The sequence below is a fragment of the Amblyomma mixtum genome, chromosome 3 (genome assembly GCF_055824585.1).
Source record: "Amblyomma mixtum isolate Tamu chromosome 3, ASM5582458v1, whole genome shotgun sequence".
Classification (NCBI taxonomy): Eukaryota; Metazoa; Arthropoda; class Arachnida; order Ixodida; family Ixodidae; genus Amblyomma; species Amblyomma mixtum.
This window is the reverse complement of record NC_143014.1, coordinates 76817374-76844488: the sequence shown is the minus strand read 5'-3', so window position 1 is coordinate 76844488 and position 27115 is coordinate 76817374. Positions and strand designations below refer to the sequence as shown.

The 27115-nt window shown below is 42.9% G+C and overlaps 1 protein-coding gene across 3 annotated transcripts in view; it reads left to right on the top strand.

Annotated features, from left to right (window-relative positions):
* Arms (Ankyrin repeat-rich membrane spanning) overlaps window positions 1-27115 on the top strand; it is a 67937-nt gene that overhangs the window by 28513 nt on the left and 12309 nt on the right. For all 3 annotated transcript variants that reach the window (XM_089579763.1, XM_089579764.1, XM_089579765.1), the window contains exons 15-24: window positions 1094-1242; window positions 7442-7788; window positions 9838-10017; window positions 10804-11031; window positions 14222-14465; window positions 14566-14731; window positions 14909-15087; window positions 19000-19289; window positions 19551-19884; window positions 25814-25929. In XM_089579763.1, coding sequence (XP_089435889.1) covers window positions 1094-1242; window positions 7442-7788; window positions 9838-10017; window positions 10804-11031; window positions 14222-14465; window positions 14566-14731; window positions 14909-15087; window positions 19000-19289; window positions 19551-19884; window positions 25814-25929 — 2233 coding nt within the window. The remainder of the gene's footprint in view (window positions 1-1093; window positions 1243-7441; window positions 7789-9837; window positions 10018-10803; window positions 11032-14221; window positions 14466-14565; window positions 14732-14908; window positions 15088-18999; window positions 19290-19550; window positions 19885-25813; window positions 25930-27115) is intronic.

The window sequence follows — 27115 nt, the reverse complement described above, 5'->3', positions numbered from 1 at the left end:
AGACTACAAGGGTGGGGGGTGGGGGGTGTGATGTCACTGATCATGGTAATGCAAAGGCTGTCAGACCAGCAGGCTACTGCCAGAGAGATTAACAAGTTCATTTTAAAAATATCTGCAGCACTAAATGAGCATATATTTTGATAAGTGGTGATCTATCATGTGGTTACGAAAGGTGCAGTGAGTTGCTTAATCTCAAAGTTGGGTGTCATGACCTTTTTAGCGTTGATTCAGTCTATTTTATTGTGCCATACTTAGCTGTATAATGAAAAGTATGCAGTATTAATGTCGAGAGCGGCGCATCACACTGTAATTTAATACTGCAGTGATTGAAGTCTTCGTTTGTGCAGGGTGTTTCAGATTAGATTTTGTTTTCTTGCTGCTTTCTCTGATGGGCAGCATGCAAATGGAGCATGTCATGCACAATTCGGTTTACTATTTTTGGCAAGCACGACACAAGAAAGCATGAGACTGCAGTAAAGCCTTGTGTAGCTTGCTACGTATGTGCAGAAGACGGAGTAGTGAAAGCAGTTATAAAGGCATCATGCTCTTCTTCAAAGCCTCGGCTGAGCTGATGTCATGTTCTCATAGATGTCATGGCAGCATTTTATGATATGCGCAGTTTACTTTTGCTGTGGCCAAAGCCAATATTTGGGGTGTGGATGGCCTTCAAGAGCCGAAATAATGCTGTTACACGAAACTACTCTATTCATAAAGATATTCACATGTCTTAGTCCATGAACAGCAGCAGTCTGTAAATTTGTAAAATTTTCAGTGGAGCTTTTTTTTCTGTTTTTCACTTTTTTACTTGCTTCCTTTCTTCGAGAGTGCTGCATGGGCATGCCATGTACTGCTGTTTGGAGTTTCCATGCTTTTTGGTCGCTGCAAAAGTTTGGCCTTACAGAAAAGCACGTGTGAAGTGGTTTATATTTTCCTTTTCTTTTATTTTTGATTTTACATTGAGTATGTGGGACGTACCAACATTCTCATGTTGTTCATCGTGTCTGCAAATTTTTTGTAGCCTCTGTTATCTTAATGGTAGCCTGCTAATGTTGCTTATAATTTTTATTCTGCTGTTTTCTTTTTTTTTTTTCAGATTTATATTCACAGAGCAGAACAAAGTTAGCAGTTCTGGTGTTGGAGATGCGTCCATAGCATATATTATAATCTCACTGTTCTCGGCCATTGAAGATGAATTCGGCTTCTTCACAACAAGATTCTATCGTGTCTTTCAGCCTAAACCAGGTTTGTATAAAGAAGTAGAATATCGTCAGTCTAAAGGGTGGTGTTAAGCTTGGATGCCTTTGTTGTTCTTTTTCATGTTTTATTTTTGGTTGCATCTGATCTAAAGAACAGTGGTTAGAACAAAATATTAGTCAGCATCCTTGATTTAAACGTGTATTTTGCTAACAGTGCAAAGTTGAACTAAGCATGCATTTAGGATTTGCCATGTGAGTGTTACCGTATCAGTGTGGAACTTCTGCCACACTGCCTTTCCTTTGCTGCCGCCGCGGTGGCTCAGCGGTTATGGTGCTCGGCTGCTGACCCGAAAGACGCGGGTTCGATCCCGGCCGCGGCGGCTAGAATTTCTTTGGAGGAGAAATTCTGGAGGCCCGTGTGCTGTGCGATGTCAGTGCACGTTAAAGAACCCCAGGTGGTCGAAATTTCCGGAGCCCTTCACTACGGCGTCCCTCATAGCCTTAGTCGCTTTGGGACGTTAAACCCCATAAACCAAACCAAACCAGCCTTTCCTTTGCTGTTAGTCTTCGCATATTTTTCTTGTTATCGAGTACTCCTAGATTATGTGTGTGAGAATGGTGCTTGTGCGAGGGGACAGAATGGTTTCTTGTACCAAAATCGAGTAGGTTATGGCGCTCGGCTGCGTACCTGAAAGACGGGGGTTCAATCCCGGCCGCGGCGGCCGAATTTCAATGGAGGCGAAATTCTAAAGGCCCGTGTACTGTGCGATGTCAGTGCACATTAAAGAACCCCAGGTGGTTGAAATTTCCAGAGCCCTTCACTACAACGCCTCTTATAGCATCAGTCGCTTTGGGACGTTAAACCCCCATATCGCATTTTGATGGCGGCGAAATACTAGAGGCCTGTGTACTATGCAATGTCGGCGCACTTAAAAGAACTCCAGGTGGTCGAAATTATCCGCAGCCCTCCACTATAGCATCCCTCATTGCAAACTTCTGTTGGCGAAGAGCCACCACTTGTAAGAAGTTTGCTGTACAAGACTTCACTCACTTTACAAATTTCTGAAGTGAGCAAAATCTTGTATGCCATAATCACTCTTCAAATGGCAAGTTCAACCCTTAAAACTGTGCCCCCCCAACTGGTGATCTTCCGAATTTTGACATTTGCAAGTTGGAAGGTATACATGAGTTTTAGAGAGGTAGGGGCAGTGGAGAAATCGCAGTGAAGGTAGCCTAACATGCTGCTATCATTGTTAATTGTAGTATTGATATGTAGCTACCAAGTGAGAGAGGAAGATATATAAACGCTGAGCGAGTGATATCACGCGAGTGCCTCGAGTATAGTGTTATTTTGATAATATATACATGGAGGAAATGATGCATGGGAAATGTGTAAAGCTTTGCCTTTAAAAGAATTAAGTGGCATTAGCCATAAGTTGTCATGCAGATATAGAAGTGACATCATTTTGTAAAGTATAGATGTCGTTACTGTTATTAATTTCATGAAAAATTACACAGTCGTCAGCAAAGTTTAAGCTTAGGCGAAGCTGAAGGAAAATACAAAGTTTGTTGGAGTTATGGAGTGCTTTAAATTCTCAGAGCAACCAGACTCAAGTTGCAGTTGTTTGCCTGGTGTAAAAATACTGCTATTAGGGGTAATTTTTGTTTGTCCTGATATTTTCGTGCAGTTATCATTGGTTTCCATTTGATTATGTGTATTTATGTATGGCAGACGTCCACTCATTAAAACTTGAAGTGAGGTGGCAGTATGCATAAAAAATAAATATATCAGAAAGTTTACTTTCTGTTCTATTCAAATGCAGAATAATGTACAGCTTGAAGCATCATGAAGGTTGCATTGCCTCTTAGTCAGACAAAGAGTGTTCTTGTTGTGGCATTTACTTGCTTTCCCATAAAAGGCATGGTATAGTGTACACATAAATTGACAGTCACTTGTGTTTTGCTTATCTTGGCAAAATGAGCTGGGATGGAGTGCACTTTAATCAAGCTAGATTAAGGTGGTAACTTCTGTGTTTTTCCTGCTATGCATTCTTTGTCGTTCCCGGCCGCGGCGGCCAAATTTCGATGAAGGCGAAATTCTAGAGGCCCGTGTACTGTGCGATGTCAGTGCATGTTAAAGAACCCCAGGTGGTCTAAATTTCCGGAGCCCTTCACTAGGGCGTGTCTCATAGCCTGAGTCGCTTTGGGACGTTAAACCCCAATAAACCAACCAACCATTCTTTGTCATTAATACTTTAATTAGGATATGCTTTAGAAGCCGTATGGATTACAGAGACGAACTATTGGATGTTAATCCAAGAAAATCCCTATGTAATACCCTTGAATGAGGGCCTTTAGGGGTATGTTGAATAAATAAAATAAATAAATAAAAATGTGCTGGTGGCCCTGCTCTAGTGGACTAGAATGAAGCCAAGTGCAGTGAAGTTATATCATCTGCAAGAAAATCTCTCATGTTATGAGGCTCCTAGCAAGCAGTCTGATAAGTATCTTACCATTTCAGGAAAGGGAGCAAAGTTGTGCATGGAGAGATGGTCTCGTATCTCAAGTATCCACTGTTCATACTGCCATGTTGGTAATGCTGTTTAATAATGGCTGCGTTTGGGCGAGTTGGTTAGACATGTTAAACCTGGAAAGCGCATAAAAACAAAGGACAACAGAAAGAGACAGACACACGAGCGCTTACTTCCAACTGATTTTTATTTTCATGCGGGAGCAGAATATATGTACACTTCAGATCACATGCGCATGCGATGAAAACTCAAACCAGATAAAATATTATCTGGCTGCACATGCGAAAGAAGAAAGATATGCAATCTCTTTCTCAGACAGCAAAATCGACTCACCACTTACACATTCATCGCCAGATCGTGCTATCTCACTTGCCTCAACAATTTCACGCGTTGTTTTACACTTGCTTTTATACAGAACTTTACATTGATGAAAGAGAGGACGACAATTCTTGCTTTTGCACTTGAGGCAATGAATGCTCAAATGCCCACCTTTTCTGTTTTCGACAGCATAATTGTGTTCACCTAATCTCTCATTCAGGCATCTACCAGTTTGGCCTATGTAATAGTTACCGCAAGTCAATGGTATCTTGTACACAACCCCTTCTGTGCATTTTACAAATGGTTTTTGGTGCTTGATCATGCAACCTGACTTCAGCCTGTTTTTTGACGTGCTCTGTTTGCTTAGCGCACTCAGCTTACTTGGGGCAGAGAACAACACATTTACATTCACTCGGTTACCAATTTTTCTTAGGTTGTGTGACAACCAGTGCTTATAGGGTATGACTGCAAACTTTCTTTTATCTTTTGTCTTATCCGGCTCTTGCTTTGAGTTAGCATTCCTTTTGTTTGTTTTAACAAGTCCTTCTGCAACAGACACCAGCATGTGCAATGGGTAGCCAGCATCTTGCAACTTTCTTGACTGTAAAAAGATGCTTTCTTCAACAGAATGTGGGCATGACTTTTTCAAACAGTTTATGAAACCTAAACAAGCTATGTTACGTTTAATGAGTTTAGAATGCGCGGAGCTAAAAGGTAAAGGCAATTTTCCATCTCTGGGATGATAAGTCCAGCAAGTATGATCTGCAAAAAATGATCTGCAAGTATGATCTGCAAGTATGATCTGCAAAAAAGCTCGTGCTCTTTCATTTTGTATTCGATGCAACGTGCTGCCCCCGGCTGTCTTATCCCTGTTTGGATCACTTCAACCATCGGCTAGTCATGGAAAAAGGATATTGAAGATACTTCGCGCGGAATGGAGAAGACAAGCAAGGCTGTACAAGGACTGTCTGCAAGCAAGGCTTTCCTCAGGTGAGAGCCCGCCGAGTGTTAAGAAAAAATGGCAGCAGTTCGCACGAGTTCTTCACCAGTCCGCCGAGTTCTTATGGAGTACTGTCCTGCCTGGGCTTCGACAACTGGTCCCTAAACGGAATTCTAGGTTGCACAACCACGTCCATACGTTTGGGGAGGTAACGCTTCCCGAAGATGTGCGCCGTACGCTTCAGTTGGGACCAAAGTTCGCCGTGGAACAAAAGAGATCTAAACCAGAACTCTTGGCCATGGTCCGTACGGTTTCGAAGCATGCCCCAACAAGTGAGCAAGGGAGCTGTGTGTCGCAGGGCATCGACGTTTTAAAGAAGTGTTCGAAGACAAGGCCAATGGTGTCCCTTTCAAATGTTTTGAAAGTGCTCAAGGAAGACAACTTATGTGTTCTTCCATCTGATAAGGAAGGCGGTTTTGCTGTGATGCCAAGATGCCTTTTTGGTGAAAAAGTTGACAAAGCGATTGAGAATGTATTTCACAAGCAGCAAGGCATTAAGCTTTCAAAAATTAGGCTGAAGGCAAAAAAGTTGTGTACTTCGCATAATCTTACCCGTTTAGCTCAGTCCATCGAAAATTCCAGAGGCCTAAGTCTTGACATGTTTTTTTCTGCTAAAACCCATAAATTGGATTGTCCTTTAAGAATAATCGTTTCAGAAGCGGGAACGTGGCAAAAATCAGTCTCAGACTTCCTGCAAAGGAGCCTAAAACAGCTAGTTGTTGACGACCCCTTCTTAATAAAAAATTCCGATTGTGTGACTACTTTTCTTAAGCAAAGTGAAAGAAGAAGTCTCAGTGCTTTCTCGGTAGATATAAAGGACCTCTACTACTCTTTGCCCCAAAATGGTTTGCTGCAGTGCGTTGAAAGATGTATCGAGAACTCTGGTGTAATTGATTTTCAGAATTCAGTGGGTGTGAGTGTTGGCGCTTTTCTAGAACTTTTAGGAACATATCTTGATTCTACATTTGTTAGGTGGGGCGATGACCTGTTTTTACAGAAGCAAGGAATTTGTATAGGGTCCAGTGTGGCTCCCATTTTAAGTGACATGTTTTTATCTGAATGTGACAGAAGGCTCTTTGCCTGCCTGAAAGACGTAGGGGTGTTAAAGGTATTTCGTTACGTTGACGACTTTTTAATTTTGTTAGACACAACTGTAATCACCCTCGATGAGGCCGTTGGAAGTGTTTTAGAATGTTTTTCGAATTGTTTATCTCCACTTGTTATCACACATGAGCTCCCTGATAACAATAGCATACGCTTCCTTGACATCATATTAACATTTTTTGCAGATCATACTTGCTGGACTTATCATCCCAGAGATGGAAAATTGCCTTTACCTTTTAGCTCCGCGCATTCTAAACTCATTAAACGTAACATAGCTCGTTTAGGTTTCATAAACTGTTTGAAAAAGTCATGCCCACATTCTGTTGAAGAAAGCATCTTTTTACAGTCAAGAAAGTTGCAAGATGCTGGCTACCCATTGCACATGCTGGTGTCTGTTGCAGAAGGACTTGTTAAAACAAACAAAAGGAATGCTAACTCAAAGCAAGAGCCAGATAAGACAAAAGATAAAAGAAAGTTTGCAGTCATACCCTATAAGCACAGGTTGTCACACAACCTAAGAAAAATTGGTAACCGAGTGAATGTAAATGTGTTGTTCTCTGCCCCAAGTAAGCTGAGTGCGCTAAGCAAACAGAGCACGTCAAAAAACAGGCTGAAGTCAGGTTGCATGATCAAGCACCAAAAACCATTTGTAAAATGCACAGAAGGGGTTGTGTACAAGATACCATTGACTTGCGGTAACTATTACATAGGCCAAACTGGTAGATGCCTGAATGAGAGATTAGGTGAACACAATTATGCTGTCGAAAACAGAAAAGGTGGGCATTTGAGCATTCATTGCCTCAAGTGCAAAAGCAAGAATTGTCGTCCTCTCTTTCATCAATGTAAAGTTCTATATAAAAGCAAGTGTAAAACAACGCGTGAAATTGTTGAGGCAAGTGAGATAGCACGATCTGGCGATGAATGTGTAAGTGGTGCGTCGATTTTGCTGTCTGAGAAAGAGATTGCATATCTTTCTTCTTTCGCATGTGCAGCCAGATAATATTTTATCTGGTTTGAGTTTTCATCGCATGCGCATGTGATCTGAAGTGTACATATATTCTGCTCCCGCATGAAAATAAAAATCAGTTGGAAGTAAGCGCTCGTGTGTCTGTCTCTTTCTGTTGTCCTTTGTTTTTATGCGCTTTCCAGGTTTAAAATGCTGTTTAATTGGGCTTTGTCGGGCAAGTCTCGGATTTTGCTTGATCTTTTGGGCCACTGTGCATATGATTAGTGACTCTTGAGCACTTCTTGTTTGATGAGCAAAGGGAACTGAGTGGCTGGGGAATGGCCAGTGGCCTCTTCCAGTTGGACCTGGCGGCGGCTGTGCTGTGTGCCAAACTTTGCCATCTTCCTGGTGACATTCCTGTGCCTGTTGACAGCCGTGGCAGCACTGGTGGACACTTTGTCAGGCCGCGGGCCATTCATGGGCACCGGTGCTCATACCCAGCCCATGCTGATTGCACTGGCCACCGTGGTGGCTGTTGTTCTTCTCACCAACCTTTACACCTGGGTGCGCATGGTCCTGTCACTGTTCCGGTCCCATCATCGCCGCATCCACAGCTACTTGTCCCACGTGGATGCCACTTCAGGTGGCTACATGGAAGCCCTCAAGGGAGAGATTGAGCTTATGAGTGCCATGGTATGTGCCTCCTCGGAGCTCTTTCACATGCACCTGCCTTGCCTTGCGATTGGCTTTATTTTCACTTGAAGCAAAAATAAGCAAGCGTGACATTGTAGAGAAAAATGTCATACATTGTGTTTTAACCAGTTTGTCCAAAGAAGTGTTGGTTTTGGAGTGTGTGCAAGATATTTTGTTCCTTCATGGACCTGCATGATGTGGCAGCCATGCTACAGATTTTGCACTACTCAGAGCCGGAAATTCCCTAATTTCGGTACTAATGACAGTAGTGCATTGGCTCGTCTTTTGTTATCAGTGCACATGATAGGGTGGCATTATTTTGATTGGCCTGCGTTCTTCGAGACAAAAGTTACATAGATTTAGATTAGGAAAGGGGAATGAGGGCTCGTTATAAATATGAGAGAAGCCAACAGCCATAGAAACCAAGGGGTACAGGGGAGTTTTTTCTTTTATTATTTATTAGTTATTTTGTGGTGTTGATCAATTTATAATATTAGTGAATATGTTATCGCTTAAAGCTAATTGGTTAGAAAAGCAGAAGAAAAAACAACCAGATGCCGCCGGTGGGATCCGAACCCACGACCTCCGGAGTTCGGATCCCACCGGCGGCATGTGGTTGTTTTTTCTTCTGCTTTTCTAATCAATTAGCTTTAAGCGATAACATACTCACTAATATTATAAATTGATCAACACCACAAAATAACTAATAAATTAAAAAAAAAACTCCCCTGTACCGTTGGTTTCTGTGGCTGTTGGCTTGTCTCATAGATTTAGATTGATTTTTTAAAAAAACCTGATAGAATGTGATCAGTGGACTCATTTTGTAAAAGACGCACCTCCAGTTGCTTATTTACACCATAGCCTAACATGCTTAATGAAATGCAGGAAGACCTATTTGGTCTATTTGCTGCTTAAAAATGGCACTTAATATACAAGTTTCTTTTGCATCACACTGCACCTAGCTTTTCTGTGCTGGAGCCAAGGCTAAGAGTTGCATTCATTCCAAGCAGAAATCGCCACCCCCATCATAAGTCACCTGGCACATGCTTTGAAAATGCTCATGCCTAGAGAAACAGATACTTCTGATATTTGCCTTTGATTTGGTGCAGGGAGCACAGATGTCAAATTTTGATCAGATTTTTTTTTTTTTTTATAATGAACTGTGTGCCTTACAAAGAAAATGATAATAAAAATTAGTTTTCATTATGTCTGGTGCAGGCAGCAATGCCATCTTTCAATAAGGGGGGTGAAGCTCCTGCTCCAGGTGCAGCCAGAGAGTTGTGGTATAGAGGCTAAAAGCAGTGGCAAAGCCACCTAGATGAGGACCAGAAGGGAGATTGCACACCCAATCTAGGTGGCCATGGCAGAGAATTTCACTCTGAGGGCGATGGGCTGTGCAGCCGTACTTGTCAGTGAAATAATTATGCCGTTTTTGGCTCAGCGTCGCAACATACATAGTGCACTTTCGATCCATTCTGGCTAGAATAGGTACTGCACCAGTACTAAATGAAATCCACCACCAAGTCCCACCTTTCTGTAAAATTTGAGTCTGAAAGAGCCAGTCACTTGGCTGGTAGAAATATTATTGTCTTTCTGAATGATGCAACAGTTTTTACAACCTGAGGTAAACAACCTTGAAACTGAAGGGTGTAAATTTGCAGTTAGGCCTAGCTAGGTCAAACGAGCTTTCAAGGCTAAATGGGATCTTGTGCAACACAAAGCAGGTGGGCCACCCACTCTTAAAGGGGCAAGTACCAAAAGTGAATTCACAAAATCAGCCATTTATAACGGTTTGGCTTGACACTGCATTGCAGCAAGTGATGGCAGTAACAAAAAGTGAGACTGTTATTTAAAGCTGGCAATACTGAATAAGGTCTTGTGCAGCGTGATGCAGACGGACCATCTTCTGGTAAGAGGTCATTAGTGGCCTCATGAAGAAATATCTTACTTTCTGAGTTGCAGTCTGATTTTCTTGTGGCTTATTTTATTGCCAACTTTTTGTGTCCTGAAATCCTGTTTAAAATCTATTTATGCGTGATTACGTTTCAGGTGCACTGTTTGGATGCCTTTGTTGGCAAGCAGACTCGTCTTGTCTTGATTGTGGATGGTTTGGATAGCTGTGAACAGGACAAGGTTTTACGCGTCCTAGATGCTGTTTATGTACTCTTCTCTGACCCTGGACATCCTTTTGTCACTATTTTGGCATTGGATCCACACATAATTATTAAGGTATGTGTAATAAACAGTTTTTGTGCATGCAAAGAGGGCATTGTGGCAAAGAGAGTCCTGTCAACTGCCAATGACTATACTTTTGCTTTTTGCCACTTTATACAGACTCAGGTTATTTAGACTGCAACATAAATGTAGCGTTATCACCAGTTAGTGCTTAACAGTACCTCTGAATGGCATTAACTTGGCTTTTTCTCTACCACAGGAAAAAGCTTTAAATTTATTTGTTCTAGAAATTCTTTCTCTTTCAACAGGGTGGCTCAGGATTTTTTTTAACATTTTGAGTTGATGATCACATCACATTCTGCGGAGTCCCTTCTAATAATTTACATTTTTTAACATATCAAGCAAAAAAATTTTAAAATATCAAAGAAACAAAAAACAAACCAAACCTGAAACTTAGCTCTGCAGTTGGAGGCGGTGCTTCGCCAGTAATGTTTTTGATGCAGCGATGGCATCACACAGTCAGTCAGTAAAGCTCTCATCCCATTTAATGGTTAGAATAGCAACTGCAAGTGATGGCTCTGTTATTGAAATGGCTGAAACAGGTAGATGCAAGCATGGCATGGCTTTGTTTGTTGTACATTGCTCCACTTTATATAGCAAACGGTAGTGTGTAACATCATTTCTGCATAGTGTATGACGGCAAAGATGCTAGTGTGCACAGGATTGCAAAATTGCAAATAATACTGAAATGTTGGATTAAAATTCTGATAATGGTTATGTCGCTGGAATCCGCTGGAGTGAAAGTTTCTCATTTTAAGCATCTTTTTTTTTTTAATGCAGGCAATCGAGGCCAACTTGCACAGGGCTTTCCAGAACACAACCGTGCGGGGGTATGACTACCTTCGCAACATTGTGCACCTGCCCTTTTACTTGCAAAACAGTGGGCTTCGAAAAGTGAGAGCAGCGCAACAGACTGCTGTTGGTCTGAAGCGAAGTGGCAGCCACTGGTGTGAAAAAGAAGAGGTGGAGAAAGCTGCTCAGGGCATTGTGAGCACAGGCCCTGATAGGGTAACATTGCTTCTTTTTTTTTCTTTAATGTTGTAGCTTTTGTGCAATGTAAAAGTATTACTAGCATTGTCGGCTGCTACAAATTATTGCTCATTTACACCTTGTTAACTCTTCCGTTACCACGCCACTATGCATCGATCACCGGTGATCGACAGATTTGAAGTGGGATTGCAGTGCTACCGAGGGCACCAAGGAGTTGTTGCATCATCCAGTGGGCTGTTTAGATTCTCTACTTTACTGCGAGTTTGTGTTTTTCCCATGTGCACCAATTTTTGAAACACCCTTGAAGTTGAGGTTCCGGGGTAGAGTGTTCGCAGAACGGCGTCAGCCGCTAGAATGGCGCGCGCTCAGAAAAATCTTGCCTCGCACAATTCTGCTGCATCTATGGCAGATTTTTTTTATGCATCAAGTAGCAGTGACTCTGACGATGACGTTGCATCATTGAATCTTGATCGCGACAAAGAAATTGGGCAACCTCAGCATGAAACATGGGTACCTATATGCCCGTAGGGCTCATTTTCCGCTTCTTGACTGTTTGTTCGTTCCTGGAACATGTGTATGCATTGCACTGATGTAATGAATCATATTTCCGGTTTCTCTAGTGTCTCATGATCACAAGGGTAAGATTTACTTCTGTCTGCCCAAAATAGAATTGACCTCAGAACAAGTAGAAGAAATCAGGGTACCAACCTCAAATTGATGCTTCGTAATAGCACAAAGCTGTTCACAAAAGCTGTAGGTGTGTTTCGACTGGTCCTAAATCATCCGAAACGTCGTCCGAAATAGTTTCTTGGGAAACCAAAACATTGTAGAGCATATTCAAGCAATTTGCCATCAAACCTCATTATAGCGAACACGGATATTACGAATTATTCGCTGTATTGAACTCTCCCTAAATATTTTCAACAGACATGCATTTGTTATTTTATATACTGAATGCGGGTTGCCGTAAAGCAGGTATATTGAACAGCCGAGCGCCAAGTTGTGCCTGCTTGAATGGCAGGCAGCAGGCTTGGCCTGATAGTGTGGCAGACGTTTGTGCCACGGTTCACGCTTTATCTCACATTTGCCAACAGGGCCACAGACGAGATACCGGTGAGAACGGCTGGTTGCCAGGTGGTTGGCACCCATTTGCGCATCTCGCATCCATCAGTAGTGCCGCGAAACCAGTGACCTGGTCAGTTGTAGCCTTCGAGTAGCCAGCCTTCCTCTTCTCACGTCGACTGTCGGAGCGAAAGTGGTGTAATTCGCAATAGCTTTCTTCCTGGCGTTAGTCTTTTGCACAACACCACTGCAATGCAAGAAAGACATCCTAGATGGCGTTTGACCTTCCACCATTGCATGCTGCGGTACTTTGCTTGGAAACCAAACTAAATGATGTTTCCACTCGGTTTTTTTGCAACCTCCGCAATCGCTGGGAGTGGCTTCGAAACGTGCTGAAGCTACGAATCAGGTCTCTCCCATTTGCCATTCTTTCGCTGATTAAACTTTACTTCTGCAGCGTGAGTTTTTGACTTAATCTTATATTAGAAATTTTTGAACTATTTTATGACTTGTACCTGTTCACTATAATGAGGTTTCACTGCATTACCTTTTTTTATTTTCATGTGAGTACATCATCACATATGGTATGGCAGGTATACTTTCTGTATTTTTCCAGTTTTTTTGGCTGCAGGCAAAGCAATCTCTCCAGTGCATGTAACTCGTTGAAATAGCCAAAATTTGTTGGGCCACAGCTCCAAGGGTAACTGCGTATTCAAAATTATAAAACTGATGTGGATATTACTTATAGCGGGCTACACGCCTTTCGATGAAGAAGGAAACTAACGGTAATAGTTAAAAAGTTAACTATTCAATATTAGTTTGGGCCACTGTGGGGACTCTGTGGTTATGGTGCTCTGCTGCTGGCCCGAAAGACGCAGGTTCGATTTCTATGGAGGCGAAATTCTAGAGGCCTGTGTACTGTGCGATGTCAGTGCACGTTAAAGAACACCAGGTGGTCAAAATTTCCGAAGCCCTTCACTATGGTGTTCCGCGTAACCCGAGTGGCTTTGGGACGTTAAACTCCATAAACGAAACCAAACCAATCTGTATTAGTTAAACAGCCTACTAGTTCGCACGTCTTAGCTGTATTCTGATCTACTACACCACTGACAATGCTATTTTATTATTTATTTATAAATACTGCTGTCTCTGAGGAGAGACATAGCAGGAGTGGGTAAATACATGAGTAAAAACAAATAACATGGGTAGCATAGAAATAGATAACACAGAAGTATTAAAAACAGATCAACGGGTCAAATTGTCAGGCAACTGAACAACAAACTCTTCAATTGGCAATGAACGAAGTGAGCCGTCCAATCCATTCCAAATTTCAACAGTTAGAGGGAAAAAAGAAAATTTAAAACAATCTATATGTGGTTTGAAGGGAACAATGTTTAATGGGCGGTTCCGTCGGGTTGCACGTGCGCTTGAGGACACAAATGTGAAGGGTGCCTGAATGCCAGATGACGTGTGAACGATCTTGTGCAGCGTAATGATGCGTTCACATGTGCGCCTATGTTTGGAAAAAGGGCTCTTCTAACTTAAAAAGCCTATTTTTAAAAATTGCATGAAATCTTACGTGAAACACTCTGTATAAGCATGTGTGCTGTTGTGGAGCAAGTAGCTGAAAAGTGCCCATTGTGCTTACTACAGTAATTTCAGTTTACAGTGCCACACTGACTGCCATATGGCTATGCACTTCTCTGTCATTTTCAAACTGTTGGCTGAAGTAGCTATGAATGGGGGGTTTCAGTATTTTTGCATTATAACTGCGTCATTCAGTCAGTGTGCAAGAGCAATCATTTCAGATAGGGTGAGAAGTAAACCTGTTGGTGAAACAGTCATACTGTTTATGCTGTGAATGTTGAACAGTATGTGATACTTGTTTGCTTTACTCTGGGGCTGAGTTTGTTTGCTGAAATGGGCTGCTTGAATGAAACGGGGGGAAAACTTTTGAGGTTCAGCATGCAGAGTATGCCAGTTCGTAATGCTTTATATGTGGTTGCTAAATTATGTGCGGGTGCCATAAATTTCTCTATTTCTTTCTGATTTTATGATGAGAAAATTTAGTTGCATCACCAGAATTGTAGCATTTTTGTTCAGCCTAGGAAAGGCACCGTGTCTTACTCTTGTCGGTACCCCACAGCCAGGGAATCGCCGAGTGTCCAACTCAAGCATGTCAATTCCGGAGTCATTCCGAAAGCCATCACAGCAGCGCAAAGGCAATCAAAAGCTGAAGGCAAGTGAAAGTGTGGCGTCAAGCATGAGCAACCTTCATCGAGGAGTCACTGGAGCTCAAGATCTGACCAAAGTACTTCTGACCGATGACTACTTTAGTGACATCAATCCTCGTTCTATGCGCCGGCTTATGAACATTGTTTATGTCACAGGTGTGTGTGGAATTCATTGTTTTGCAAACTGATTACTGCCGCAGTTTTTTAGGGGCATCCATGAGGGTGTTTGACGGTGACACTGAATTTTTGTTTTCAGGGCGCCTGTTGAAAGCATTTAACATAGACTTCAATTGGTACCACTTGGCATCATGGGTCAACATAACTGAGCAGTGGCCTTACCACACCTCATGGATAATTTTGTATTATGAGTTGCACGAAAATGAAATTGATGATGCCACTTCACTGAGGTCAATCTTTGAAAAGTAAGTGCTACGTCCACATATTTTTGCAGTATACTGCTGTAGATTGCAAAAAGCGCTACCTCTATTTGGTGCTCTTTGTGTAGTGGCTCTTTTTGCTTTTTAATGCTGTACAGTAGATTTATGCCCCCTATTGATTTCATTTGCTAGTAAAATTCATTAATTTTTTTTTCATGTCAGGATCAAAGGAAAGGTACCAACAGGAAAAGATCTGCAGCCACTTTATGATGTTGACCATGACGTCAGGAAGTTTGAAATCTTCTTGAGCTTCCACTCAGCATCACTATTGATTAGTGACCTCAAGATCTTTGTGCCTTTCACTATTAACCTTGATCCATACATTCGAAGAGTGATACAAGGTATGTTATATTTTTTTTACAAGCTTGTCAAGTAGCTTATTGTTTCTTATCGTGATTGCAGCCTCTAGCATGATTAGCTGAAATTACATTTGGATAACAGCAAGAATGCTTTTTATAATGCCTATGGCTATCAAGCTTTATGTTAAACTTCATTGATTGTTGCAGCAATATTAGAGTTCTGAAACTATCAGGGCTGGCTTACTTCTTGTAAGAGACTGCAAAGAGTTCACCTTAAATTTTAAATGTAACCTACAAAACAAAAGTTCCAACGTATTAGTAGCATTGCAAACATTGTATATTACAACTGGAGGCATTTTCCAACGGTAAAATAAATGAGGGCAGAAAGACACAGACAGCACAAACGCTGTAATCCATTATACCAGCATTTGTCATCTGTGGCTTTTTGTCCTTTTTTTTTCTTCCTGGAAAGTGCCTCCAAGTTTAGACTGCAACCAGCTTGCTCAGCTTCCTACTTTCAGGGCACATAATGCAAATGTTGCCAATGTTATGACATGAATGGATTTCTACCATATCGTGTGCAATGCACTTGTTTTTTGTTTCTTGCACTGATTGTTAGCATAGTTGAACCATCACAATATGAGGAATACTCTGTTTTTAAGCTTATTTGCATGTTTTTAAGCTTCGTTATAAGCTTTCATTTTTCCACTGGTATTGGTGTGCTGAATTTTTTTAATATAGATTAAACATGGTGTTGTTGCTTGTGCTAAAATGTATGCGCTGTGATTACTGTGTAATGGAGTGTATAAGTTGACTCCAAATGTAAGTCAACCCCTCAACTCACAGCCCTCACTGACTAAAAATAAAATTGACTCCAAATATAAGTCGACGCATACACCCCCCATTCAGCCCTCCGCTGGATGGCATTGAACCACATGCAGATCAAAGCAAAAAGCGTAACAATGTATTTGCAAAGTCAGCAGCTGGAGGCAAAATGATATCAAAGGCGATAACTGGGCTCCATCCTGACTTCCACACTTGCGGCGAGCTGACTGGCTGTGGACCAAAGCACTGCAGTAGACCTGTAGTTTCAGATTCTGGCGTGATGTGTGCTTTGGAGGTTACCAGAAGTCCAAAAGTTTTCTCTCGTCCTGTCTACCGCTTATCAGCGAAAGTGACCACCAGCGTAAGTGAGGTGGATAAACGATGCACAATTCGAATTTTTGTAGTGGCACCTACTTGCACATAAATTATTATTATTTTTTTTTTACACATGGAGCTTCATGCATCCTGCCCGCAATCTGCAGGCGGTTAAAGCTCGGTCCGGAAACTGGTCCACACACGCGCGCTGACGTCTTCTAACTCTCAGTGTGGTCAGAACACTTTTTCCAGAACGGTTGGAATTTGCCCTCTGGCTGCTGAAATTATTGTGCAGAAAATGAGCATCTGTAATTGCTGCTTGAGATAAAAATGATATTGAAACATATTTATATGCCCGAAACATGTAAGAATTGGATTTCTAACTGTATTAAGTGTATAATCACCTCGACTTCGAGCTGACACCCTTGCTGTTTCAGTTTTGGATTTTCTTATTCCGAGTACAGCATTTTTCGTGGATTAAACCTCAACTCCAAACACGCTTGCGCCGTGCGTCACCGCGCCCCAGGCACTCCGCGCGTCACCGCGCGCCAGTCTGCGCATGCGCGCGGCGTCACATGCGAGCAGCGCGAGCGTCGACGCTCTGATCTGTCCCTGCCAGATGTTTGGTGTGCGCGCGCCGCACGCGAGCACAGATTGAGCGAGTGTCGATGGCGCTGTGGGTTTTGCAAGTTCTGAGATATAGCATCACAGTGAAAAGGCGTGCTTAATTATTTGTGTACCAAATACATTCCACACGTTTTAAAATCATTTAATTACGTGAATTAGTACCTCTCACCACTCTTGGCAGTCGAACTGCTTCTAGCAGCATCAACCCAGACGCGAGCGGCGCAAGCCAGTTGCCGGAGAATGGAGATGTGTACCTCTCTCGACGCCCGACGTGGCGCGATGCCTCAGAAGTGGGATTGGAGTTGGGCCTTTACACTACCAGTCACTTATGAGTGCAAATGTACACAATGCTGCATCTTTAAAGTGTGGCAGCAGACGACTCCTTACCTTTTTTAACTATAAACCATACTGAGCTGCAGTTTTGAGAAAGGTAATACTAATGCAACAGCCACTTTCTAGGACCACTTTGATCACTGTTCCCAAGAGGGAGAAATGACAACACATATATTAAGCAGTGTTTTTGTTTTGTGGTTTCTGACAGAGAATTATTGAACAAGTGGTTAAGTGCAAAGTGACTGTCACTTTATCAAATTCATCTGAGGCACCAATTCATTCTGTTCTGAGAACTATCACCATGGCAGCGTTCAAACGCAATACCAAGCCAAGAACTTTTACACTGGGGAAAATGCTAACATGTAGAGGTCCTGAGTTCTTTCTTGCATCGTCAGTTTGAAAGGTTTCTTGTAATTTCTCCATAATCACATACTAGTACACAGGATTGCCGTGTACATTTTCTTTCCAAGAGTTTATATTATAGCGTAGATGTGTACAAGCACCCGGTCTGCAAAAAGGGAAAAGCGCTGCTGTGAATACATCATCACATTGGGGGGTCATCCTGCACTACTTTCTTGCGAACACAAAATAAAATATGCATAAGGCTTGCCATAGTACTATTTTGGCTGTCGGCATCGTCAAGACGTTACGATTAGTGCATGCAGTGTAAGCTATACAGAAAGCTGGATCTGTTACTCAGGTAACCCCTGCAGTCTTCCTTGGAGAGTGCCTGTGTCCTTTACACCAAACGGCAATAATTTGAGATGATTTGATGCTGTTCAGGTTTGTGCGCACGACTGATACTCGACTAACACTGTGTGCACACCGTTCGGCACGCAGCTTACTTGAATAAGTACGTTCGTATCTCTATAGAATGTAAAAAAAACATCAGCCGACAATGTTATAGTGGATACATGCCTTAGTAGGCATTACATACCATATGAAATGTTCTAAACACAACGCTTCAGTTGTTTACAAGCTGCATAGCGGGAGAGTATTTTTTTGCAAGACGCAAACTCGCACAACAGTTGGATAATGGCCGTGTTCATTTGGTGTCCACTCGAATGCATGGGCTGATTGTGCAGCTTTCCCTCTACAGTCAGTATATTAACTGTATGGGAATGGGCACAGGCACGAGGTGCGTATTACCTGCAGCTCGGCCGAAACTACCTTAGACCCTGCAAATAGGTCGACTCTGCGTGTAAGTCAACCCCCAACTTCAGATGGCCGGTTCCGGCAAAAGAATATCAACTTATACGAGGGTAGTATACTGTAAAAGAAAGGTGTAAATCCTGATAATGGCTTTGTGTTTTGTTTTGTAGGTGGAAGTCGGAGGTGCATAAGACAAAATTAATTCTTGCCTATTCTCTGGAGCTCTGTTATTTATCAAAACAGTAATAAAGATGACCCTAGACAACTCAACTGGTAGTTGCATGAACTATTGGGTGTGGTTTGATGATATCTTGCTTGTTACTTCCATCACATTGCCTTGAGTGTGCCTTGAACATTGCCTCGAGTGTGCTAGCGTAATCAGCTATCAGTGTGACCTGCAAGCCAACATGACCAAACTGAGCCATATACTAGTTTCAAATCGACTTACCACAATGACCATGTGGCTGCTATCATAGTAAGTTGATTTGCAGCTATAAATTGAGGCTTGCTGGTAATTTTTTTCTGCATATTTAATTCTTGACAGACTGCATGCTAAGTGAAGCAGTTTGGTAGTTTCAGTGATTCAAACCTAGTAACCAAAACAGAACTGTGTTTGTATTTTATTTGAGTTTTGGTTATGCCATGTTTCTCTCTTTTTTTTTTGTTATTGACATGCATTGCACATTGTGTTTGTCTTTACAGAGAGGTATCAGTCTCAATCTGAAAGTGAGAAACTTGTTCACAAGTGTGGGTCTGGGCCATTTGTGCCATCAGCACCACCTTTGGGACCAGTGGGCATGATGGGCCCAGCAGGGGCACCGTGGACTCCATTGAAAACTGAACTGCTGTATCCACAGGCCCCATCGACCCCTGTTGTGCCATCAGAGCCCTACCAGCAGCAACCATACCATGTCTGGTGGTCAGTTGGTTCACCAGGTGCATCAAGCACTATGCCTGTGGCACCAGTGGCACCTTTAGTCCGAGTTTGGAATGTAAGCGGCTCTCCTCTGATTATCATCTGAGCTTTTGGCACTCACCTTTCGCAGGCTTTTCTTGCTAACCTTATAGCATGTAGCATTCTTTTCTTGTCTGCCATTGCCCTTGCACATGCCGCAGCTTGTTTTGGTTTAAAGAAATTAAGACAGACTAGTCCAGATCAGTTTAGTAATTTTATATTTGTGGTAATCCGTATATAGTTGATAACTGTGTTAGGCAAGGCACGTGGTCTGATTATAAGCACTTTGTTTTTTTAGGAACCATTTACTGGCAGACTAAGCTCCTTGACTGTGGAGGGCGTATCAAACCTCCTTGAAGGCCTTGAAGGCATTGACAAGACACGGGTCCCAGACTACCAAAGCACATTGACACGCCACAACATCCATGGCCAAGTATTGTTGACTTGTAACATCTCTGAACTGCGCGAGGTGCTCGCAATGACCTTTGGTGACTGGGAAATCTTCAAGATGGCCATTCTGTCTTTACGTGAGCAAGAATATCAGCGTGCACAGCCCAGTGCTGCACCAGAGGATGTGCCCCCTATGCCATTTTCTCGAGATCGCACTCACTCTGTATCAGCAACAGCTCCAGGTAAGCTTCCGTTTTAAACGTGCAAGGCTTTTTTTTATCATTTTTTAAATATTCACGTTGTACAGTGGTCGCATCTAATGGGCACCGTGCATGAGAAAGCAAAGTGAACAACTTTGCTCAGAGAAAGCAAGATGTGCATTTTGGCAGCATTATTGCAAAAGTGCTGGTATTTTAAATATGAAATCCAACCATATATTGTAGTATCAAAATACATTTGTCTAAGCCAAGGAGTCCGATGCTTAACCAGCTCAGAAATTTTTATGCAGTACATACGTCAACGTATTCATGCAATTCATGATGCAGTGCATCTGCAAATGCCATTCAAATGAAAAGCACATCGGGGTAGTTCCAAATAAAGGTGGGTGAATAAAATTTGTTTTATTCTGCTTAATTACTTGTTTAGTGCAAATTGTTTTCTTAACTCAGCTGTTGATTTCACAAGTATTACTGTTTTAAACAGTGGACTGTAGATGATAAATGAAATGAATTAAATGAATTCCTTTGCTGCATGATGAATTTTGCATGGTTCTTCCCCCCCCCCCCCCCAAAAAAAAAAAAAAAAGAAACGAAGTTCTAGAAAACACCCATGTTATTGCATGCTGCATGTTTTAAGAGAACAACTCACATGGGAAAGACCGTCAGGGAATTTTGTCCACATTAAGCAAACCTTCTTTATTTTTTTTTTGTTTTTAAACAAACCGAGAGATAGAGACCATGCAGAAGGATACCGTATTTACACGAATATAAGGCGAGTTTCTTTCCTCGGTTAATCAATTTCCTCAGTTTACGCGTTTAGTGTTATATTCGGAACCAAGGTACTACAGTAAAAGTTCAAGGGACTGGAAAAAAATGTTTGAATTATTCAGATCTTGGAATTCTCGAATGATTCAGAAAAAAACTAACAAGAGCCGCTTGCATCATGGTAGATTTATTTGGCGAAAGATTGGGCAATGGTTGCTTGCTTTTGAGATGAGAATGGCGTGAAATTGACTATTTTAGAAATTAGACTATTTTAAAAATTTTAGCCTATGTTTTATTGCATGCATACTGTCGAGAGCATCGAAGCAGAACAGCTCCAAACTGGTAAGGGCCTCCCCGGCATCCTGCATGGTGCAACACAGTAGTGGTGGAACTCCATCTCTGCTGTGTCACACCCTGCATAAGTGGCAGCGTCGCATGTTAGGAAGCTTCACTGCACAAGCTTGAATGGCACATGATGAGCACGCAGTTTCAGTGCACTGGAAGAGTGAAAGAACAAAAAGAAAGCAAAAAAGGAGGGGGGTTGGGGGGGGGGGTAGAAAAGACCAGCAACGTGCCAATCGACGCCTGAAACGACGTGCAGCTGGGCTTGGTTGGCTGGCTGATGCAGGTTCACACGAAGCTCCAAAAAGCGGAACTGAAACTACGCGGTCTGTGTTTTCTTAGAGACGGAGCCGTCCGCTGGTCGTCACGCCTGCCGTTGCACGCACTTCAGAGGTGCGCGGGTGACTGTGCAGCATGAAATTCAGACTTGACTAGGGCTATTTTGGCGATTGCTTGCTACGCCGGTCATACCTGGACATGGCCTCCCTTCGGGATCCCTTTTGAATGAACCAGTGCGAGGCCCATAACGTCCGAATCAGCGAGCGTCCGACGCCACAGCCTTACATGGACGTTCGGCAGTACCGCGCTGGCATTTCAAATTTTCTGGATTTTCAGATTAACGGGAGGCAAATTAATGAGCTCTTACTGTAATATAATGCAAATTTTTTTCTTGCTGGGAATGAAATTAATACAGCGGCCATCACCACCAGACTCGCAAGCTTTTAGGAGAACCCAACTTTTTGATGACCTTGAGGCCATGTGGTGCCCCAGCAGGCGTGCACGGGTGAAGGAAAAGGGGGCTATGGACATGAAAAGGTGGCACAGGCTATTGAGAAAAGGAATAAACTGAAAGAAAGGGAAAGAAGGGTGAACAGGCGCAGGCAGTGGTCATTAAAGTAGGAAATGATTGCCAACCACGTTCGTGTAAGAAACACGACCACAAGATTGACTTTTATGGAACCATTGTGCTGAAGACCGAGCTAGACCTGCGAAGAAGGTTACTGTTGGGAGTCATGGTATATTTTAGAGTCAGTGGGAAATGTTCATCGCTTCAAGCCAAACTTTAACTCTCGTGCAATTACACCCTGGTGAAGAAACCCAGTAGGTTTTAAAACGTTGTTTCTTACAAGAATGAACTTGATCGGTGTTCATTTTTTACTTAAAGGACTACAGACACCTAATTTTACTTGTGTGTTTTCTTCTTTCATGTAGTGTGTTACACATTAGAATACACAGATCACCACATTGTATTCGCCTGCAGCCATGAAATAATTTATGATTGGATTTCTTCTGCCATGCTCTTTCAGTTTTGGTTCCATGAACCGAACGATGGCTGTGACGTGTAGTTGGTGTTTAGGTCATGTGAGACACTATAAAAACTGCGGTATAATCACTGATACATAGTTTTAATTCACTATGATGTTGAAGTCAGCCTGCTTCAAGAGTTCAAATAACAACAAACGCCAAATCAGGAGTTATATCACAGTTCGGTTGATGAAACCAAAACTTAAACAGCATCAAGAAGAAATTCAGTTATAAATTATTTAGCGGTCGTAAGCGAATGCCATGGGGTGATCTGTGTATACCAACGTCTAACGCATCATTTGAAAGAAGAAAACATGCAAGCAAAAATTTGCTGTCTATACTCCTTTAATTTGCATCCCCAGCCAGATAGACCTGTGTCAAATGTCTTCTTTTGAGGGAGTGGGTCACAAAACATGTAGCAGCGGGGAGGGACACAGCGATGATAGCGGCCACTGCTGCGTAGGGGATGGAAACATTAACGCATCAAAGGCTTTGCTGTGATCGATGATGTTGCGCATTTTTGAACTGTTGCCTCTTAAATAAATAATTTTGACATATCTATTCCTTCGATATTTTTTCGTGCCGTCTGCGTGACTTTTTTTTTTTTTTCAAGACTTCGGTGCCTCATTTGTAGTTGCATGGCTAGAAACTGTGATCGTGTTATTATAAGCACATTTTTTTTCAGTAGCAAATGGTTTATTCATAACTTTCAGCCAGATGAGGCATCTTGTTTTCGATGTGCTTTTGTGCTGACATGCAAGTTTATGGCTACTTTTTCAATTTGTCATGCAAGAACAGCGGTATTTTCTGCAAATTAATTTTTATCTCTAATTTGAATGACTTTGAGTGCGCATTGGCACTGTTTACATCCAGGTGAAATTTTTGACTGCCTTGCAGGTGTTATTATCGTGACTCTCGTATAATGACATGAAATGTGGATATGTAGCACCAACCCTGAAAGTAATGATGTTAGCAAAGTTAAGGCCTTAAGCATTTACTGCCATTTCTTCTGCACGTGTGGCACGGGTATTGTACCGTCATTTTTAATACAGAACTGTCGTGAACTGATGGTTTTATCCACATAGAGTGTTTTTGTCCGAGTTCAGTGCCCATTAACTGTGGTGCCTTCACATTAAGCAGTGCATTACAGTGCCTTGTTTCTAAGTATAATTTTCAGCTTTTTTTTTTAATAGGGGATATTCAAAATTCCGCATGTGCACTTTCCCACATAACTATGCTGCCCCAAACAAGATGGCCGACTTCGCTATAATGAAACTACATGGGCTACAGGAGAGGCACTAAAGGTCTGGATAGAATGTAGGAAACGTATTTTGGAAGAATCAAACAAAAAACCAGTCTTTCTTGCTTTGTTTCAGCTGGAAATGCATGGTCAGCCATCTTGTTTGGGACAACATTGTTATGCGGGAAAGCGCACTTGCGGAATTTTGAATATCCCCTAGCGTTCTTCCTTTGTGCCATAGGTTTTATGGTACAAAATGGGCTTGAATATAATGTTACTGTAAAGCATCATCTTAGGAAAATGTGCTGTAGCAATATGATGCACATAATGAAAATGCTGCGATTCTACTAACAAGTTTTGTTTGTGGCTATGAATGTGCATAGTTGCAAGGAAGGAATGTAGTGCAATGAGGCAAGAATAGCAGCATAGTGCAAGTGTTATTTGGTAACCTTCATGACACTTGGAAGCACATATCGTAGTGTTAATACCCTTCACAACAATGGGAGAAACTCTCTCTCAAAGGAGAGAAATGAGATTGTGGAGTGCAGCTCTTGTCTGGGATAAAAAACATCTCAGGGGATTATGAGAGATTCAGGCCATTTTATTTGGCTGATTGCAGCTGATGCCATGTTTTTAGCTAAATTTTGATAATGTGGTATAGATGAATGCTGAGAGCATAATACAGATTGGCTAAAACTGTAAAAGCTTGTTAAATTCGAAGTCCAGGGGCTTGGAAAAAAATGTTTGAATTATCCATAAATTGGAATTGTCGAATGACCCCGAAATAACTAACAAGAACCTCTTGCTTCATGGTAAAATTATTGAAAGATTGGGCAGTGGTTGCGTGCGTATGAGATAAGAACAGCGCAACAATGAATATTTTTTGTGGTGGAGCTCTGCCACTACTCCGTCGCACACCTCTCTAGTGGCTGCGTTCGCTCATCAGGAGCGAACGGCTCATGATGTGCCTGCGCAGTTTCGGTGTGCTGGAAGATATGAAGACCCGCACGGATGGAAATGCTCGGTGGCAAGAAAAAGAAAAAATGAGCATGGAAAAGTGTAGCGGTGCACCAATCGGGGCCCGGAATGGTGCACAGTTGGGCTCAGTTGGCTGGCTGATGCGGGCTGGCGCGAAGCTCAGAAAAGCGAAACCAAAACAGTGCTGTTACGCATGTCAGATGTTCACGAGCGATTGTGGAGCATGAAATTCCGGTATAAGCAGGGCTATTTGGACAATCGTTTGCCTCGGCGGTCATATCTGGACATGACCTCCCTAGCCCATTCGAATGAGCTGGTGCGAGACCTGTAACGTCCGAATTATCTGGCGTACGACGCCGTAGATTTACATGAGCGTTGGCTGGCTGGGACCACGCTGACAGTTCGAGTTGTCTGGATTTTCGAATTAACGGGGTGTGAATTAACCCTTTGAGGGTCGAATTATTTTGAAGAAAACTTTCCCAGGTGGTCAAATTACTTTATTGCGGATCTTGAATCTACAAAATGTATATAATCGAGAATAAATAGTAAAGAAAAATTAGGAACAGTACTTTGGTGACAGCATCACTCACAACTGGAAAATGTTCAATAGAATAGAATAGCAATGGTGATAAGCAAGCTAAGAGCAGCACCAATAAAGATAGAAATCAACTTTCGCCACCTCTGCAAAACAGTGCCCACAAAGAGAAAACACGTTTCGCACGACTCCGTTGCGATCCCGCGGCGGAATCAAAACCGCGTAGGCGCGTTGCCACAGAAGGCGAGAATACCTCGCGAGCAACGGTGATAAGCAAGCTAAGAGCAGCGCCAATAAAGATAGAAATCAACTTCGGCAGCCCCTGCAAGATAGTGCTGACAAAAAGAAAACTCAAATTTTGCGCGACTCCGTTGCGATCACGCGGCGAAACCAAAACTACAAAAGGGGTGTTGCCGCAGTCTGTGCCGCTGCGCTAAAGCTAGACATAAGTTCTGCTTATCTCCGTAAGAAGGCTGCACAAAATTCAAACACTGCTTGTAAGTCCTAAGAGGTGGCAGCACCCCCCAGTGAGCACGCATTGTTCTTTTGGCGCAAAATTTCAAACGGAAGATCGAAACCGTACCCGTACGGCAAAGACCTTGCGGGACAGAAAACCGCCGCCGTACATATACGGCAAAAACCTTCAAAGGGTTAACAAGCTTTTTACTGTACTCAATAAGTTTATTAGTGGATTGAATACAGTCGGTGCAACCCACTAGGTTTCTTTCTGCCTTCCTCTCTTTTAGTATGTTTGGGTCAGCATTTAAAATTAGTATTTTTTCCTTCAGGTGACCATACAGATTCAAAAGCAAAAGACAAAACAAATGATGGGTCAGAGAAGTCGGATAAGTCTTCACACTCCCAGACAACTGGAAGACGACCAAACTCGTCCCTCGAAAAACAGGCAAGTTTTTAATTCCCTAAATTTTTTTCCTTTGTGAATTGTGGGTGAATGCATAGTAATAGATTACTTTAATTAGTAATAAAAAGAAACTTCTGTAGCAGGATTTCCGGGGAAAGGAACTTAGCGACAGATAGCCAAAATGCCGGTCCGAGCTTCGGTCATCCAGCGAGCGATCTCGCGCCTCGCGCTAGCGGAGCGGCGGCTGCTGCTGCTCATCTTCCTCTTTACAATCACCCCCGGGCTGAAGGCGAAGCCATCCTGGCGAGTCAGGGAGACGACAACACACACGGGTCATAGTACGGCTTGAGGCGTGACACATGAACAGTCTCGCGGCTGCGTCGGCGTTGATCTGTGGAGGGTGTCACCGGGTCGACAATGTAGTTAACCGGGGAAGTGCGCTCTACGATGCGGTAAGGTCCGTGGTACTTGGGGAGAAGTTTGGACGAAAGGCCAGGTGAGGTAGACGGCACGTGAAGCCAGACGAGAGAGCCGGGTAGAAAACTGTCATCAGTGTGGCTTGTGTCGAAACGGAATTTTTGACGCCCCTGCTCGCCGGATGTTAACGACCGAGCGAGCTGACGGCACTCCTCGGCATGCTTGGACGCCTCCGAAAGAGTGGTGCACTCGGACACGTCGGGCCGGTAAGGAAGTACTGTGTCGAGTGGTGAGGAAGGTTCGCGCCCGTAGAGGAGAAAAAATGGCGAGAAGCCGGTGGTGGTCTGCGTGGCGGTGTTGTAGGCGTAGGTGATGAACGGCAGGATCCTGTCCCAGTCGGAGTGGTCGGAAGACACGTACATCGACAGCATATCGCCCAAGGTGCGGTTAAACCGTTCCGTCAAACCGTTAGTCTGAGGATGGTAGGCCGTGGCGGTATGGTGAGTGATCTTACACTGTTTGAGAAGAGATTCCACGACCTCGGACAGAAAAACGCGCCCACGGTCGCTCAGCAGTTCTCGGGGCGCTCCATGGCGAAGAATGAAGTGATGCAAGATGAAAGAGGCAACGTGTGGTGCCGTAGCAGCAGGAAGAGCCGCGGTTTCAGCGTAACGCGTGAGGTGGTCGACGGCTACAATAACCCAGCGGTTGCCAGCAGCAGTGTAAGGAAGGGGGCCGTAGAGGTCAATTCCAACTCTGTCAAAAGGACGGAAAGGGCAAGGGAGAGGCTGCATCTGGCCGACTGAGTGGT